This window comes from Trichosurus vulpecula, chromosome 8, assembly GCF_011100635.1.
Source record: "Trichosurus vulpecula isolate mTriVul1 chromosome 8, mTriVul1.pri, whole genome shotgun sequence".
Classification (NCBI taxonomy): Eukaryota; Metazoa; Chordata; class Mammalia; order Diprotodontia; family Phalangeridae; genus Trichosurus; species Trichosurus vulpecula.
The window spans coordinates 36,665,477-36,683,612 of NC_050580.1; the positions used below are offsets into that span (position 1 = coordinate 36,665,477).

The 18,136-nt window shown below is 43.1% G+C and overlaps 1 protein-coding gene across 1 annotated transcript in view; it reads right to left on the reverse strand.

Moving 5' to 3' along the window:
- The window catches only part of IREB2 (iron responsive element binding protein 2), a 40,083-nt gene extending 27,679 nt beyond the window's left edge, over nucleotides 1-12,404 (reverse strand). Inside the window, exons 1-5 of the mRNA XM_036734690.1 lie at nucleotides 12,148-12,404; nucleotides 10,245-10,334; nucleotides 4,044-4,209; nucleotides 2,740-2,877; nucleotides 1,528-1,749 (exon numbers count right to left, since the gene is read on the reverse strand). Coding sequence (XP_036590585.1) covers nucleotides 1,528-1,749; nucleotides 2,740-2,877; nucleotides 4,044-4,209; nucleotides 10,245-10,334; nucleotides 12,148-12,166 — 635 coding nt within the window. The 5' untranslated portion in view covers nucleotides 12,167-12,404. The remainder of the gene's footprint in view (nucleotides 1-1,527; nucleotides 1,750-2,739; nucleotides 2,878-4,043; nucleotides 4,210-10,244; nucleotides 10,335-12,147) is intronic.
- Nucleotides 12,405-18,136: the final 5,732 nt, after the last annotated feature.

Here is an 18,136-nt window from a genome sequence, read left to right on the forward strand (position 1 = left end):
TGGTTTTCACGTCTTAAGAAAATTATTTAGGGCAACTTCAGAAGCAATCAGGGATACATGTCCAAGTCTTACTTTGAAAAATGACAAACTTGGAAGAAAATGTGGAGTAAGACTACCTCCAAAGGAATACAGCTTCTAACACTCCTACTAATCAAATAAGCACTCTACTTGGAAGGATTTATGGGGGAAAGCGATGCAATTTTTAGTTCCCTAAAAATTATTTTCCATCAAAACACAAACTAAAATACTTGTAATTAAACATCTTCTGGAGGACCAAGACAGAAGAAGATCTAGAGGAAAGAGACCAAGCTTTGAAGCCAGCTCCTCATCTCACCCCCAGCACTACAGCGCCCTTGGCAAGAAGACAACATCGCTGATGCTTAGTTTTCTCACCTATGAAGCCAAGCCTCACATAACAGTTCTGTGGAAAATATTTTCTAAAACTCCAAGTACTCTGTCAATGTAGCTGATGGAACCATGCCTCCACGACTAAGGCAGCCTACTACAGCCCTGCTAACCTTGGAAAGCTCCCAGTGACTGTCCACAACCAAGGAAATCTATTTTCTTCTGCAGTAAGTAACAGTTCTTGTAGGTAATCAAATTCATAAGCTGAGTTTACACAAAATCATTTTCTAAGTTCAGCTCATAATCACTTCCATCTAGAGGGCAATAAGCCATTTCAGTGAGCACTCAGAAACTGTTATTACAAAATTCTGGAGCTGGTGGGGACCTTGGAGCTACTCTTACTTGGAGCTCTGTCGCTGAGAACGCAAGTCAAGTGCCCAAGGCCACCCAGATAGTGCCCTTCCTGCAACAGCACCGCATGTCTAAACGGATTCCCTTGCTCGCCAACACGCTGGCAGGTGACAGCCCAAATTCATTAGTATGGCTTGCTTGAAAACTGGAAAGGCAAACAAGTGAATGCTTCCTAGCTTTGAATATGTGGTCCAAGCCAGGAACTAGGCCATAATGACACAGGTAGGTTCTCGTGGCTGCCTGGAACTCTAGTCCAATTTGGCCACTTTGCAAACATTCTAGAGTCCCCTAACTTCAGTCGACGGTGTCCCTCCAAGACTAACTGGAGCCTACTTCTGGACTCCACTGTTTAGGGGAAGTTAATTTTTTTACTAAGATTTACATAAGGCTTCTAAATTCTTCAACTACCTTTTCTTGAACGTAGAGGGGGAAGAAGGCATGAATCTGTTTGCCTATTAGTAAAAATCAACAGAACAGGGTTTCCCTGGTGCTTTTAGGCAGTTCTGAAAACTGTAAGGCTTTGATAACTTTGATAACAAATGTGATGGCTTTGATAACAATGTTCCCTCATTCTTCAAACTGTCATCACCAAGAAAAATAAACACATTGTTGAAAGTCATTTCAAACATGCAAAAACACTCAATACTACTACTACTACTACAGGCTAGTGACCTATAATATTAATTGTATTTTGCTTTGAAAAAAAATGTAATTTCCACTGGGGAAAAAATAACCTAGCACTAGTAAACAGCAAGAAGAACAGGCTCATACTCAGGCACTGGTTGTAAATGAAAAGGACACAGGATAGGCGTGTTCTCAATCTGCGCAGAAAATTTTCCTGAGTTGCGGCCCAGTTCTCCAGTATCACACGGCCCTCGGCAGACAGTCTGGCCCCTGCAGGAGACTTTTCGAGGCTGGACTTTAAGTGGAGAAAGTTTGCCTGTTGTCTTCTGCAGGTCACCGCCTCCCGGATTTGGAGCATTCTGTATTGCACTATTATTCCAAAAAGAAAAAAGAAGTCCATAAGGCAAGATAGTTATAAAAGTGGAATAAATTTAGCTTGCCAAAACAACAGATGTGAAGTTCAGGAAAAGACTTCAAAGTGGGCTCATTAGCTTTTCTGAAGGGAAATGAAGATTTTATAAATAAAAACCAACCCAATATAAAACAAGAAAGCAAAATCCATAATAAAGAAAACCAACAGAAATTAATTTAATACATAAGATAAAATTAGATTTTTATATAAGCTTCCAAATGAAATCATGATTTTCACATCATATTATATTACATTTAAATAACAAAGTATTTTTTAAATTCTAGAATGGGTCTTTTTCTTATTAAATAACACCAATTTAAAACCAGTTCCTTAGCCATAGCTTTAATCTGTTGTGTAGGACAACAATCTCTCTCATAGGTTAAATGAATCCTTGTTCTAAAATTCATTCTACCACCTGTCTAAGCTGCATGTAAAACAGCTGACTAAATATAAACACCATATTCCTCTCTTAGCATCCTCAGAGAGAAGCCTAGCAATGGAAATTGTGGCAATGTTAGTGGAAGGGAAACAGAGATAAACTCTGAAGGGACTCAATACTTTCTTCTATCATTTCCATCCATAGGTACATGACCCATAAACAAGGACTTTGGAAGAAAAAAAGAAGTTACAAATGAATTTTAGAGTTCACTTTAACAAAAAGGTAGTTTCTCTAAAAACTTCAAAAAAGATACATATTCCTGTCAAAAAGTTAACAGCAACATTCAAACTAGAAATACAGGAGAAACACTAAATAAAATCTTTACCAGCACAAAAAATTCACTAGCCTACAAACATTTACCACATACCCTTTTCTTTCTAGAAAATAAAAGTGTTAACTGAAAGAAAGCAATATCCTTCACTATGCAATATAAACAGTTTATCTCTCAGAGAGTATGTTACTGGTTATTTGCAATGCTGCTTTAATGAACACAGCTGTAGTGAAATACCATTTACTGAAGTCAATCTGCAAAGAATGGTCAACAGTGAGGTCTGTAGGGCAGGCAGGATGGACATTCTGAGGATCTCCCCCAAGACTTTTCACTGCTTCTCTCATAGCAGCAAAATCCACCATTGCTGGTATCCCACTAAAAAAACAAAGAATGATCAATTCTTCAGCTATAGTTAAAATGACTAAAACACTCAAGATGAAAATAAAACACTAAGGCCCAGCACAAATTATCAAGCAAAATATCCTATTATGCATGATTACAAGTCTTTAAAATGTGCCTTTTCATCTCTCTTCAGCTTTAAAATACCTCCTTATTGGGCATTCATTTCAAACCAAAGACTCACTGGTTATCCAAAGAGATTTTCTGCTTGGCTCCATGGCACAGTGTCGAGTGCACTGGATTTTGAATGAGAGGACCTGAGTTTGCAACCCAACTCTACTATCACGTGAACTTGGCCAAGCTGCTTGGCCTCATCTCATCCATCTGACTAGGAGGTGGGAGTGCACGTCCCTTCCAGTTAGGATCCTATTCATTAAATTGTAGTTTCTCACATCTCCTGTACTCCAAGGGCCAGCACTGTCCCCCACACCCCGTCCCCTTCCTCTCCATCTCCCAGCACTTCCGTGATCTGACACAGCCTCCACAGCTGTCCACTTAATGACTGTGACGTGACATCTCTCATCCCAAGGTTCAAAATTATCTCAGAGCTCTCGATAAGCCCCAAACGTCCTATTCACTTTAAAGTTATATAGGAGAAAGCTACTGATTCTTTGGTTATAAGGCATGTGGAACAGAAGGCATCTTCTGGGGCGTGTGCATGTGCATGTTACTTTAGGTCTCCCCACCCAGGAATCTCTAACTTGTAAACTGCAGGGGGAAAATCTGGGCCACCAAGTAACTTTCCTTGTCACAGACAGGGAGCTGTTACATGGAACCTTTAGGCCAAAGTCCGTTTTTTGTTTTTGTTGCAGATCATTTCATAGTTAAAAGTCCTACAGGTTATCTCAGCACCCTGACAATTTCAATGAATTTACAATGCTTTCACATCTTCATTCTCAACACTGGTGGTACAGTATTCACGCCAAAATGCAAAAAGTGAATAGAAGTCTGATTTTAATGAAATATTTTAGTTCAGAAAATGCAACCTGTTTATAGGCCAAGATAAAGGAAAAAATGTCCACCAGTGATCCTACACAGAATACATTTTCATTATATGTATATGTATATATATATGTGTATATGTATATGTATATGTATATGTATATGTATATATATATGTTAGTCGAGTATACATCGCTTACGTAAAATCTTGAAGGAGAACCCGAGCAGGGAGAAAGGGCACTTCAACATTGTTTTGTTTATTCTTCCAATCTAAAATATTCATAACATCTTCCTTTTTCACTAGGAAGCCATCACAATTTCGAACGGCAGCTTCCAGCAGTACCCGTATAGAGTAAGGCAGGGCATCTGGGGTGAGAGAAAATCATTTAATTAGTGAAGGAGAAATTAGCCTTAACTATGTCTTTAAAAAAAAAAAGTCAAGTAAGAAACCCTGGAGACCACCACCACCACCACCACCACCCACAGGGTGATTTTCTTACTAAAGGAGGATCTTTGTGGCCTCCCTAAAAAGGACACCCAAATTCAGCTGCCACAAAGCTTGGGCTCTAAAGCTAACATTCCTTGTTTCTTAAGCTTTTCTCTTGCTGCCTCATTAATTTTAACTCACAGTTCTTAACAAGCTTGGTTATCTGGTTTCTCAGCCAACAACAGATTAAAAGCAGCAATTCAAAAAAGGTTGAAGCCAGAGCTAATAAAGGCAGCCTAATGAAACAACATGAAAATAAAAGTAGAGACCAAAACACATAGAACTGTATTACTACAGAACACAATAATGCGGTATAATACATGTTCATAGTAATGACACAGAACAGATTTTTTTTAAGGTTAAACTGTATTCAGCACTTTGTGTTTAAGAAGTCAAGGAATTCTCTACATTATTTTAAAAAAAAGATCTGCATCTCAAACTTGATCAAGTAAAAAAGTTTCGGGGCGGGGGGCAGAGCCAAGATAGCAGCTGGAGAGCAGGGACCTGCGTGAACCCCCCCCGCCCAGGTCCCTCCAAACACCTATAAAAAATGGCTCTGAACAAATTCTAGAACTGCAGAACCCACGAAATAGCAGAGGGAAGCAGGGCTCCAGCCCAGGACAGCCTGCATGGTGGCTGGGTAAGGTCTATCGCACATGAAGCTGGGAGCCGAGCAGAGCAGAGACCAGCGTGGGCTGCACCCGGACCAACCAGACTGGGAGCCAGGCGGAACAGGCCGTAGCGCCCTGAATCAGTGAGCTGTGGCAGTTACCAGACTTCTCAACCCACAAATAACAAAGACAACAGAGAAGGTTAGTGGGAAAAGCTGCTGGGACAGAGTGAAAGGAGTTTGTGGTTCAGCCACCGCACCAGGGGCAGCAGGGGTGGTGCAGTTCTGAGGCTGCTTACAGAGCTACAGCTGCAGTTGCTTCAGGTCCCAGGCCCACTTGGTGGGAGGAATTAAGTGATGGATCTGAGCTGATGTGCAGAGCCAACTTGGATCTGAGTATGGTCCAGGTTGGCAGATCTTGGGGGAGGAGGAGTGCTGGTGTGGCAGAGCTGGCTGTATAGAAATAGCTCTGAAATCAATGGCACAGCCCCTCAAGCTTGAAACAAAGTACTCTTTACTCTACAAGCAGTCATATCCTGACAAAAAACTCAAGGGTCAAGTAGTTGCCTGGGAACAAGAACAGGCAGCAAAAATGGACTCAGATTCAGACTCAGACTTTGGAATTTTTCTTTGGTGACAAAGAAGACCAAAACATACAGCCAGAAGAAGTCAACAAAGTCAAAGAGCCTACATCAAAAGCCTCCAAGAAAAACATATGAACTGGTCTCAGGCCATAGATGTGCTCAAAAAGGATTTGGAAAAACAAGTTAGAGAAGTAGAGAAAAAGTTTCGATGTTCAAAGCGTAAGCTTCAATTATCCAGAAAAATCATTTAAGTGGAATACCTCAGTCACTAGCAATACAAGAAATACTACTATAAGAAGTTTCATTATTTTCAAAGATTAGCTCAAATCTGATTTTTTTTTTGGAGGGGGGAAGGCAGGGCAATTGGGGTTAAGTGACTTGCCCAATGTCACACAGCTAGTAAGTGTGTCAAGTGTCTGAAGCCGCATTTGAACTCAGGTCCTCCTGACTCTAGGGCCAGTGCTCTACTCATTCAAATCTGATTTTTTTATAGTAGATTTTGCTATTTCTCATAAATCTCAATCTGTTTATAAGTTTTAATTAGAATTTTAAGGAAACTCTAAAGGAAGCCAAAGGCTCGGTACTCTAGGAAGGAAAATCTAGAATTGTGCATTTTGGGGACAGGGGAAGTAAAAGAATAAATTATCATATTTAGTTAATTATGAGAAAACCATAGAAGGGCATACATATAATAGTAAAACAACACAGCTCTTTCTCTTCAGAGAGTCCTTCCTCAACCTCAGAGAATGTATTACTTTTTAGTTGAAATATTTTCATTGGGAAAGAACCTTATCTAATTCCAATATGCTAATGAGGGAATTTAATACTAAAGCATATTAAATGGACTAATTCTTGCAATCTTCTTTCATTTCTTAATGCAGTGAATGGTAGAGGCCTGACTGCAATGAATATTGTGAGCAGACTTCCTTCAAACATTTTTTCTTTGTTCCTCCTGTCTCCTTTTCTATCTTTTCTTCTGTTTTCTGTCTTCCATCATCCTCAGAGGTATTCTTTCATCCCTTTCCCAAATTCTCTCCCTTCCTCATTCCACCCTTAATATCTGGCTCCAGCTCACAGCTAACTGCCAGGTCAAAGACTCAAGACTTTCTCTAATCAGAGAAGCCCAAGGCCAGCACACAGAGAGAGATGCTAAAGCTTTCCCAAGAAAGCCTTTAACATATGTTTCATTTCCAGGCAAGCGTAGCTATCTAGAAAGCAATCATGATTTAATTCTACTCCTAGGCTGCCCTTCATGCCTGCACAGAAGAAAAAAAAAAAGTCAAAAGCAATAGGCAAGGACTGTTAACACTGAGTGAAGAAAGCACAACCCCAGGTGGTTTGTCACCTCCCCACCATCTATTACCACAAGAATAACTGGTATCTATGAGGAATTTCAAAGCCCTGGACTATACACATGGTCACTGGGAAGTAGATGTTCCAAGTAATATTATCCCATTTTATATGAAAACTGGCTCAAAGCACTTAAGTGACTGGACCATGGCTAGTAAGTATGCTACCGGAAAGTAAATACTTACAGCTTACTAGTACTGGAAAGTGAGTACTGACAGCCTCCTCTAAGTCAGCCCTCTTCACTATACCAGTCTCTCACACTTCTTCACATAACATTACAAGCCATGATACAGACAACATTACATGTATCATCACTAATCTGGTTGAAAGAACATGGAACAGAACGCTGAAGTCTGGTCTACAGTCTGTCAATGAGAACTAACGTGTGACCTTAGGCCAGTAAGGCATTTAACCAGTTCTGATGTGTATTCTCATCTGAAAGCGGGTTCCAAAATATTGTACAGGTGAGGTGCCAAACTCTCAGCGACAAAATTTCCAAGTTCAAACTAAATTAAATGTTTTAACAAAATATACAACATAGATAATGTTAACTTATTTCTAAGTCAGTGGTGTATAGTTATCTCTCAATTTAACTTTATATGGATTTCCTAATTTAGAAAACAGCTAAGGGCAATAATTCACCTTTATGTGATGGTTTCCAGCTTACAGCTTTTATCACAATCAGTATGAAAGGCTGAACAAGCAAAGGAAAGCTAGCCTCATTTCACATAGCCCCAATCTCCCTATCTGCCCTAAGTTCCCTCTTCGGCCTCATGCAATCCAGGCTCCTCCAGATGGTTCCCGTCTTTCCTCACAGTTATCTATCTCCAAGACAAATGTTGTCATTCTCGTTCACCTCTCTCTCCATTTTGTTCATGCAATTACAAAGCAAGGTGTAACAGAAGGTCCCTCTTTCCATCTAAGTAAGTCCTCCCTGAAGTTTAGCTTTGTACTTGGAAACTTTCTCCTCCACAACAGCTTCTTAATACTCTTCTCATCTTTTCATCTACCATAAATTCTATTGCAGAAACTGCATTTCTGCTTAGAAAGTTAAAATTCTGCACTTTATTTACTATATTTATGAAAATGTATTTACTATATTTACATTTTACAAGTTTTATTGATGACTTGTTCTTCTAAATTCACCCATCCCATGCCATACCAAATTCTCTTGTAATTAAGAAAAAAACCAGCACTACACACATTGACAAAATGCAACATTTTGTGACAGAGGTGGTCCCTCATCTCTTTATTTTCTGTGGTTTAGGGGCAGGTAAACTAAACTATCAACTCTAGGAAAGGGCCTCATGTTTCTTCGCATGCTGTGGTGCCTTTGAGTGGGGGCTGAACACATTTACTGACTGATGAATTTAATTAATCTCAATTTAGCTTTAACTGGCTTATATTTTGATTAAATCTGTTAGGGTTCATATGTGAATACTTGTTCACTGGCAGATAAGTCACTTATCCACAGCATCAAACAGATCCAATACAAATTCAAAACCCTTTGTTAACATTCAAAAACTTTTGGGCTATTGTTTTGGATTTTGGCAATAGCTAATTATTTTGTCACATCTGACTTCTTATAAGCAGAAAATATAGCCTTTTTTCAAAGTATGTTGCCACATCTGTTGGTTTTCAATGACATTTAATAATTCTCAGCAATGTGCCAGGCTGTAAATGGGCACATTTTTACATAACCACAAAAGATAGTGAACTTTTTAACATACAGAAGAATCAAATGACTAAAATTATACAATTATATATAATTATACATATATACATATGTATGTATATATATATGTATATATATATATATATACATATATATATATCTCATGTTTTAAAATACCTGCTAGACTAAACAATTTTGGTTTAAAGAAAACACTTTCACACTGAGTTCAGTTGCTGGTATACAGGATAATCCAGTTGATTAGGACATTTTGAAAGAAAAATGTACACGTTCTCCCACTTTCTGATACAAATTGTTCATAGCAAACCAGAAAAAAATATCAAATCCAGATAAAATGTGGCTGCCTTTTAGTTATAAATTGGCTAGCATCCTTTTACTAATGTAAAGCACTCACCAAGAATATTAACCTGATACACAAATCACTGCAATTAAGAATTCAAGATGTGACCCTCTTTGTTTGGTCTGACATTTTACAAATGAATCATGTTAAAATGACAACACTGCTCATGGATCACAGATGCAGAGCTGAGAGGAACCTCAGAGGTCATCTGGTCCAACTTCCTCCATTTACAGCTGAGGAAACTGAGGCCCAGAAAGCAGTCTTGCCTGAGACCCTCAAATCCTGAGCCCTTTCTGCATGGCCCTCCCTACCCTGCTCTCTCTAAATGGGAGACCTCGTAAGGTGCCTCTCACTGTACCAGGATGATGCAGCATTCCTGAATAAGTCAGAGTCAGGGGATTTAAATCCAATATAACCTCCAGACAAAGCACAGAAACAATTCTGTTAATTTAGTTAATCACAAAGAACAAAGGTGGGGGCGTGGGGGGTGGGAGAGACATTCCTCCAAGGCTACCAGCCAACAGGCCCAAAATCAGGCCAGCACCATTCTATTTATCTCCTCTGGCTCCACATAAACCCAGACATGGAAATCCTCTCCCTACACAGATCTTCTGTCCCTTGTTTAGTAAACTGTCTCAGTCTCCTGTGACCCAATTAGCGTCACTAAGTTTTGTGACCACAGACAACACCTGTAACCCCTGACTTGCAAATGCAATCCACTGGTGACTAGGGGGGTTAAGGAAAGGTATGGTGAGATCATTCCAAAACTATGACCCACTATGGAAAAAGGATTCATAGTATTCAATAAACAACCAGGCATTCATTATCTACTGTGCGCAAAGGATTGTGCTAGGTGCTGGAAAAATGATATAAATATTAGGTAAGACAATCACTGGCCCGCTCTCATAAAGCTGACACTTCTTATAGGGAGAGATAACACAAGGTACATAATGTGCAAAAGAGGTATGCAAAGTGAGCCTGCACATGGGGGGAGGGGCAGCAAGGCTTTCATGGGGAAGGCGGTATCTAAGTTGGGCTTTAAAGGATAGGGAGAAACGAGGGGATGGTTTCATTTAATAAAACATCACTTATGAGCCTACTCAAACTTTTAAAATCTCTTTTAGCAGAAACAGATGAGTTTTTAGCGTAACTCGGAATTTTTAAAATTGAAAGATTTACTCTTTCTGGAAGGCAGTCAAAAAATTACACATTAAATATTATGCAAGATACTGTGCATTATTGTAACCATAATGGTACCCATAAGATGTGTAATTTCCTCATCCTGAACACTGAGGTCATTAAATAATGAAACCCCAAACATCAAACAGTAACATTACCATACTTGGTGCCTCCAAGTTTAAGAAGATTGAAGAACTTGTTATCTGAACTCTCATTTAGGGCTTCAATAAAGTCCTCAAAGGCGCTTCCTGGGGGGGGAAAAATGTAAAAAAAAATTATATACTTCCTCTTACTAAAAGTGAAGATACTTCTAAATAAGTTGTCATGGTCACATTCTGAAGTCAGCATCCAGGTTTCTAAAAAGATTTAGTTCCTTAAAATAAAATACAACCTTTTTTCAAAGGTAACAGCTGAGACAAGTTAAGAGAGATGATCCTTATTTTAGTGTTATTGCAAAGACTTACAGGACATGGGCAATGAGAGGTTCAGGAGCCTTAAAGAGTTTGGGGAACTTCACACAGACAGCCCAGAAAAGGTGGCAATGACCTTAGGAGGAGTCCTAATAATGGAAAGAGCTTCACTGATCTAAACTTCTCAAAGAAAGCCCCCTCTGGTGCTGAGGGCAAAGCAAACAGCCCAGTCACAGTGTGAGGTGGGCCATCCCTCTGGGGGAATCTCCAGCTTTTTTTAGATCAGGAGCTGACTGGTCTCCTGGTTGGTACCCAGTCCTTGAGGGAGGCCGGCCCAGCCTCAGCTGGAGTCTAAGAGCTCCCTCTGGCACAATGTTCTATACCCCTTATCTGGGGATACCCACAATCCCAGGAGGTAAGTAGGTCGCGATCCTCCCAACTTGGCAGAGGAGGAAGCTGAAGTTCCCAGATGTTCCATCACTCGTGCCCAAGGTTACAGGCACACATCCAATCAGTGCCCGAAGGCAGGACTTGAATCCAGGGTTTCCACGGGCATGGCCTCTGAGCCCCTCTCCTGGGAGAGGAAACCCGGGTCTTCTGCACACTGTCGGTGGCACGCTGTGACCCCTACACAGCTGTGCCCTCAATCGCTGGAACGGGAATATAATGACAACTGCCATCGCAACGAACTGAACCCAGGGAGGGCTGCCCTTGCAGCGGGGCCAGAAGTCTGACTCTGAATACCCGGCTCGAGTCACCCGCCCCGTCTAGGTCTGTTTTCTTAAAGGAACTGAGGGTGACAATAAAACCCACATGCGCTACCTTCTTCTAAGGGAAGTCGAGTCATGGTGTAAACCCCCAAAGGGCTGGAGAAATGGAAGCTGCCTGGAAGGTCTTGGGACCAGCCCACTAAGAGTGGAAGAGGCTCATCACTGAGCAGTCTATAGGACTGGGGCGAGCACCCAGAAATCAGACTCTTCCATTCAAGCCAACAAACATTAAGTGCCTACTACATGCGAGGCACTGGGTACACAAGAATTTAAAAAGACAACCTTCCGGAGAGGTCACTCTCAAGTATAACACGGGGGCTATAACACTCTCAAGTATAACTATAACAATAGGGGCAAAGGAGAAATTCAGACAAAGGGCTTTTTGGCTTTTGTATGCTCCACTAGGAACCAGCAAGTGTCTAATCGATGCTGGAGAAGAGGTGCGAGGAGCACGGTCAAGTTAAGGGTCGGCTCCCCGCAAGACTGTAGCTCCTTGAGGGCAAGGTCTATCTTTTGCCTTTCAGTATCCGCGGCTCTCAGCACGCGGCCGGCACACAGCCGGGGCAGAAGGAAGGGTGGGCAGACGCACAGGCTGACGGATGGATGGTCGGCCAGGCCTGCGCGATGACCGATGCGCCGCCCGAGGGCAGGGCTCGCTCCCGGCCGCGGAAGCGGGGCAGGGGCCGCGGTCCTTCCCCCCGCTCCCCGAGGGGGCCTCGGACCGGACTGGACGGGACAGGCCCGGCGCGGCCTGCGAGGCCCCCGGCGTCCGGAGGCGGCCCTGGCTCGGCTTGCAGTGGGGAGCGCGGCCCGAGCCCGGAGCCCGGGAGCGGCTCGAGGCGGGGCCCGAGGACGCGGGGCCGGGGCCGGCGCGGACTTACCTGCACTGGGGGTGTCCATCGCCGGCGACCATATTCTCCCTGCGGGGAGGGGAGGAAAGTGGAGCTTGGGGGATGGGGGTCCCGGAGGGTAGCGGGGGAGAGCCGCGCAAACACCGCGAGAGCTGCCGCCACGGCCACAGCCACGGCCACGGCCCCCTTGCGCTCCCCCCCACGTTCGGCTCCCGCGAGACCCTCCGGACGTGGGAACAAAGAAAGAGAAGCGAACGGGAGAGCGAAGGAGGAGGGGAAAGCTCGCGAGAGGTAACGCAGCTGTAATGTCGCGAGCGTTGGGCGAGACCAGGACCGAGCACGCATGCGCTCCTTCGAGGAAGCGTGGCTCTAGGAGCGACCCGTAGCGGAGCCCCGCCCCCGCGGCGCCGAGGCAGTGTCCCGGAAGGCGAGCGGGGTGTCATCCCTTCAGGGGCCGCCGGGGGCGCTGCCGCCTCCCGATCCCGGGAAATTGAGCGCCGGGCCGGCCTTCGGCTACACCGGCAAGGTTCCCGACTGGTCCGAGCTCCGGCTGCCCCGCCCCTTTTACAGCTGGGGAAACTGAGGCCAGAGAGCGGGGACACCAGCCCAGCCTCCAAGTAGGGCTTGGCCTGGGACCTATTGGCAAATCAGTTAGAGACCAGCCTAAACCCCCAAAATCTAAGGTATAATTCTGAATAATAAAGAATGCTATTGAGGGGGGGCTTGGGGTTATGAGGTGTCATGCGTAGGGCTATTTGAATTGAACCTATCTTTGAAATTGATAATCACTTGTAAAATCCTGGGGAGGGGAGAAAAAGGGAGGGAAGGGGGGAAAGTAAAAAAGTAGGAGGGGTAAGTTAGGGGACGTTAGATCCGGCTTCTAGACACCCCATGAATGAGATGACTTTATTTTCCCCGAGGCCTCCGGGAGCTTTTGGCGTTAATGCTAGATTAGCACTGGTCTAGATGTGCCCATCGGTGATAACGTCAGAAACGATAAGGATAGCTTACCATGTGTTGGGCGCTAAGCTTCACAATGACGTCATCGGATCCTCACAGCCACCCTGAGGGGTGCATTTGTTATCATCCCCATTTTACAGAGGAGGACGTAGGTTAAGTGACCTCTTCAGAGTCACACGGATGAGGTTAAAGAAGAATGGTGAGGTAGGGAGCCCTAGGCTTCTAGGGGTGCGCGAGACCCCAAACACCGAGGCGCCGGGTCCTGCCGAATGAATTCCACTCAAGCCTTCCTTCTCAGCTGAGGAAAAAGACAAAGTTTATTCCAGATTCGTCATATTGGGTTTTCTTAAGAAATCTCACCCTTTGGTGAGATTTGGCCAGATTCAGCTAGATTGAGTCTGAGCGCCTTCATGGAGGCAAGATGAGACTTGTACACAGAAAGACTGTGGGAGGGATTGAGGGGTGGTCTGGGGGGACTAGAGGAGGGGTTTAGGGAGGGTCTCGAGTAGGAGTCTGAGGAGGATCTGGATGGGACTGGGGTGACTAGAGGTCAAGACTCCAGGAAACAAGAGGGCTAGGCTAGTTAGAGATCTGGGCCTAGATAACGAAAGTCTTATGAAGGTGGGATCAAGTGGGAAGGTTCAAGGGGAGTTCAAGGGGGTTCCCAGAGACTGTACCCTCATCTGCACAGCTAATAAGTGTTGGAGGTCAAGATTTGAACGCAGGCCTGCTTGACTCCGGGGTCCCACACTCTATCCACTGAGCCACCTAGCTAAAGAAACAACAGCTGGGGGGGTGGGGCGGAGCCAAGATGGCAGCTGGAAAGCGGGGACTAGCATGACCCCCCTGCCGAGTCCCTCCAAAAACCTATAAAAAATGGCTCTGAACCAATTCTAGAACGGCAGAACCCACAAAATAGCAGAGGGAAGCAGGGCTCCAGCCCAGGACAACCTGGATGGTCTCTGGGTGAGCTCTGTCCCATACAGAGCTGGGAGCAGAGGGGAGCCGTGGGGAGCCGAGCCCAGCGTGAGCTTCTCAGACCAACCAGACCAGAAGCTGGGCGGAAAGTGCCCTAGCACCCTGAATCAGTGAGCTGCGGCAGTTACCAGACTTCTCAACCCACAAACACCAAAGACAGGGGAGAAGGTTAGTGGGAAAAGCTGCGGGAGTGGAAGGAGTTCGAGGTTAGGCTTCTAGCCCCGGGGGCAGCGGAGGTGGGGTTGTTGCTTCCGGCTCCAGGCCCACGTGGTGGGCGGAATTAAGTGGCAGATCACAGCTGGAGTTCACAGCCTGCTGAAGATCTAAGCCCAGTCCGGGTTGGGGGTTCTTGAGGAGGGAGGAGTGCTGGTATGGCAGAGCTGGCACATCCCCCCAAACATGGAACATAGAACTCTTTAGTCTACAAGTAGTCATACCCCGCTGAAAAACTCAAGGGTCAAGTTAGTTGGTTGGGAATATGGCCAGGCAGCGAAAACACACCCAGATTCAGTCTCAGACTTTGGATTCTTTCTTTGGTGACAAAGGACACCAAAACAGACAGCCTAAAGAAGTCAACAAAGTGCAAGAGCCTACACCAAAAGCCTCCAAGAAAAACATGAACTGGTCCCAGGCCATGGAAGAGCTCAAAAAGGATTTGGAAAAGCAAGTTAGAGAAGTAGAGGAAAAATTGGGAAGAGAAATGAGAAGGATGCGAGAAAACCATGAAAAACAAGTCAATGACTTGCTAAAGGAGACTCAAAAAAATGCTGAAAAATACACTGAAGAAAACAACACCTTAATAAATAGACTAAGTCAAATGTCAAAAGAGCTCCAAAAAGCCAATAAGGAGAAGAATGCCTTGAAAGGCAGAATTAGCCAAATGGAAAAGGAGGTCCAAAAGACCACTGAAGAAAATACGACTTTAAAAATTAGATTGGAGCAAGTGGAAGCTAGTGACTTGATGAGAAATCAAGATATTATAAAACAGAACCAAAGGAATGAAAAAATGGAAGACAATGTGAAATATCTCATTGGAAAAACCACTGACCAGGAAAATAGATCCAGGAGAGAGAATTTAAAAATTATTGGACTACCTGAAAGCCATGATCAAAAAAAGAGCCTAGATATCATCTTTCAAGAAATTATCAAGGAGAACTGCCCTGATATTCTAGAGCTACAGGGCAAAAAAGAAATTGAAAGAATCCATCGATCGCCTCCTCAAATAGATCCCAAAAAGAAATCTCCTAGGAATATTGTCGCCAAATTCCAGAGCTCCCAGATCAAGGAGAAAATACTGCAAGCAGCCAGAAAGAAACAATTTGAGTATTGTGGAAACCCAATCAGAATAACCCAAGATCTGGCAACTTCTACATTAAGAGATCGAAGGGCTTGGAATGCAATATTCCGGAGGTCAATGGAGCTAGGATTAAAACCTATAATCACCTACCCAGCAAAACTGAGTATCATGCTCCAAGGCAAAATATGGATTTTTAATAAAATAGAGGACTTTCAAGCTTTCTCAGTGAAAAGACCAGACCTGAATAGAAAATTTGACTTTCAAACACAAGAATCAAGAGAAGCATGAAAAGGTAATCAAGAAAAAGAACAAGAAAAAGAAATTGCAAGGGACTTACTAAAGTTGAACTGTTTTGTTTACATTCCTACATGGAAAGATGATGTGTATGATTCATGAGACCTCAGTATTAGGGTAGCTGAAGGGAATATGCATATATGTATATATGTTTATGTATATATATATATATAAGTGAATGTGTATGTATGTATATATCTATGTGTATGTGTATATATATATATAGAGAGAGAGAGAGAGAGAGAGAGAGAGAGAGAGTGGACACAGGGTGAGTTGAAGATGAAGGGAAGATATCTAAAAGAAATAAAATCAAATTAAGGGATGAGAGAGGAATATATTGAGAGAGGGAGATAGGGAGAGGCAGAATGGGGTATATTATCTCGCATAAAGGTGGCAAGAAAAAGCAGTTCTGTGGGAGGAGGGGAGAGGGCAGGTGGGGGGGAATGAGTGAATCTTGCTCTCATCAGATTGGGCCTGAGGAGAGAATACCATACATACCCAATTGAGTATCTTACCCCACAGGAAAGAAGAGGGAAGAAGATAAAAAAGCGGGGGGATGATGGAGGGGAGGACAGATGGGGGTGGAGGTAATCAAAAACAAACACTTTGGAAAGGGGACAGGGTCAAGGGAGAAAATTCAATAAAGGGGGATGGGTTGGGAAGGAGCAAAATATAGTTAGTCTTTCACAACATGAGTATTGTGGAAGGGTTATACATAATGATACACATGTGGCCTATGTTGAATTGCTTGACTTCTTAGGGAGGATGGGTGGGAAGGGAGGAGGGGGGAGAATTTGGAACTCAAAGTTTTTAAAAACAGACGTTCAAAAACAAAAAAAAAGTTTTTGCATGCAACTAGAAAATAAGATACACAGGCAATGGGGAGTAGAAATTTAGCTTGCCCTACAAGAGGGGAAGGGAAAAGGAGATAGGAGGGGAGTGCGGTGACAGAAGGGAGGGCTGACTGGGGGACAGGGCAACCAGAATATACGCCATCTTGGAGTGGGGGAGGGAGGGTAGAAATGGGGAGAAAATTTGTAATTCAAACTCTTGTGAAAACCAATGCTGAAAACTAAATATGTTAAATAAATAAATTAAATTAAAACAAACAAACAAACAAAAAAAAGAAACCACAGCTCCAATATGTGTTGTGCTTTAACCTTTCCTCACAAGAGCCCTGCGTGGTAGGTACCACCAGCACTATGCCATATTTACAGATAAGAAAACTGAGGTTTGGAGAAACAAAGTGACATTTTATCTTACAGCACTTGGGCCTATGAGCTTGCCATAAAATTTAGTTGGGTGAGTTTATCTAGTAACACCAGAAGATTGACCACTAGGTGGTGAACTTTTATGGCTCTAGCAACTGATGAAACCATCTGTTTAGCATGAAGTGTCTGCAGGCTGCACTGATTTCCATTGGTGGGGGCAGATCCTCTTTGGAGACGTTTGGAAGGATGTGAACATGAGATGAGAAGGCATGATTGGATTACAGATGACATGTGGCCAGTAGAGGGAGTGCATATCATGGAAATCACAGAACCAAAATGTGGCATTTACTCCATGTCATGAGATTTTTTTTTGTAATTGAGAGTTAGAGTTTGTATTAAAAATTATTTTTAGTGATAGAACAGTCAAAAGTAAAATGACACAGGAATTCACTTCTGACCACTGCGTTTCTTAATCTGTCCTCCCTGTTACCATCTCCCTTCTCTTTCTCCCCTTCTCTTACTCTCTTCCACTCCCACTTCCTACTTGGGTAAGATAGATTTCTGTACACAATCGAGAGTTATCTATATATTCTCCATCTTTGACCAATTTCTATGAGAGTGAGGTTCAAGCATTGCTTACTATCACCCCTATTTCCCCCTCAACTGTAAAAGCTTTTTCTTACACTCCTCTTTTATGTGGGAAAATTTCCCCTATTCTTCCTCTCCTCTCTTTTCCCAGTACATTCCATTCTCACCCCTTCATTTTTTTTTTTAGATCATCCCAATGTAATCAACTCATTCCCATGCCCTGTGCCTAAGTAGACTCCTTCTAACTGCCCTAAAATGTTTAGGAGTTACATGTGTTATCGTCTCATATAGGAATATAAACAGTTTAATTTTATTAAGTCCCTTATTTCTCTTTGCTGTTTACCTTTTTATGCTTTTCTTAAGTCTTGTGTTTTAATGTCAGATGTTCTATTCAGCTCTGGTCTTTTCATCAGAAATGCTTGAAAATCCTCAATTTCATTAAATATCCATTTTTCCCCTGAAGGATTATATTCAGTTTTGCTGGGTAGGTGATTTTGGTTATATAATCCTAGTTCTCTTGCTTTCCTGAATATCACATTCCAAGCCCTCAGATTCTGTAACATGGAAGCTGCTAAATCTTGTGTGAGCCTCACTGTGGCTTCATGATATTTAAATTATTTCTTTCTGAGTGCTTGCAATATTTTCTCCTTGACCTGGGAGCTCTGGAATTTGCCTATAATGTTCCTAGGAG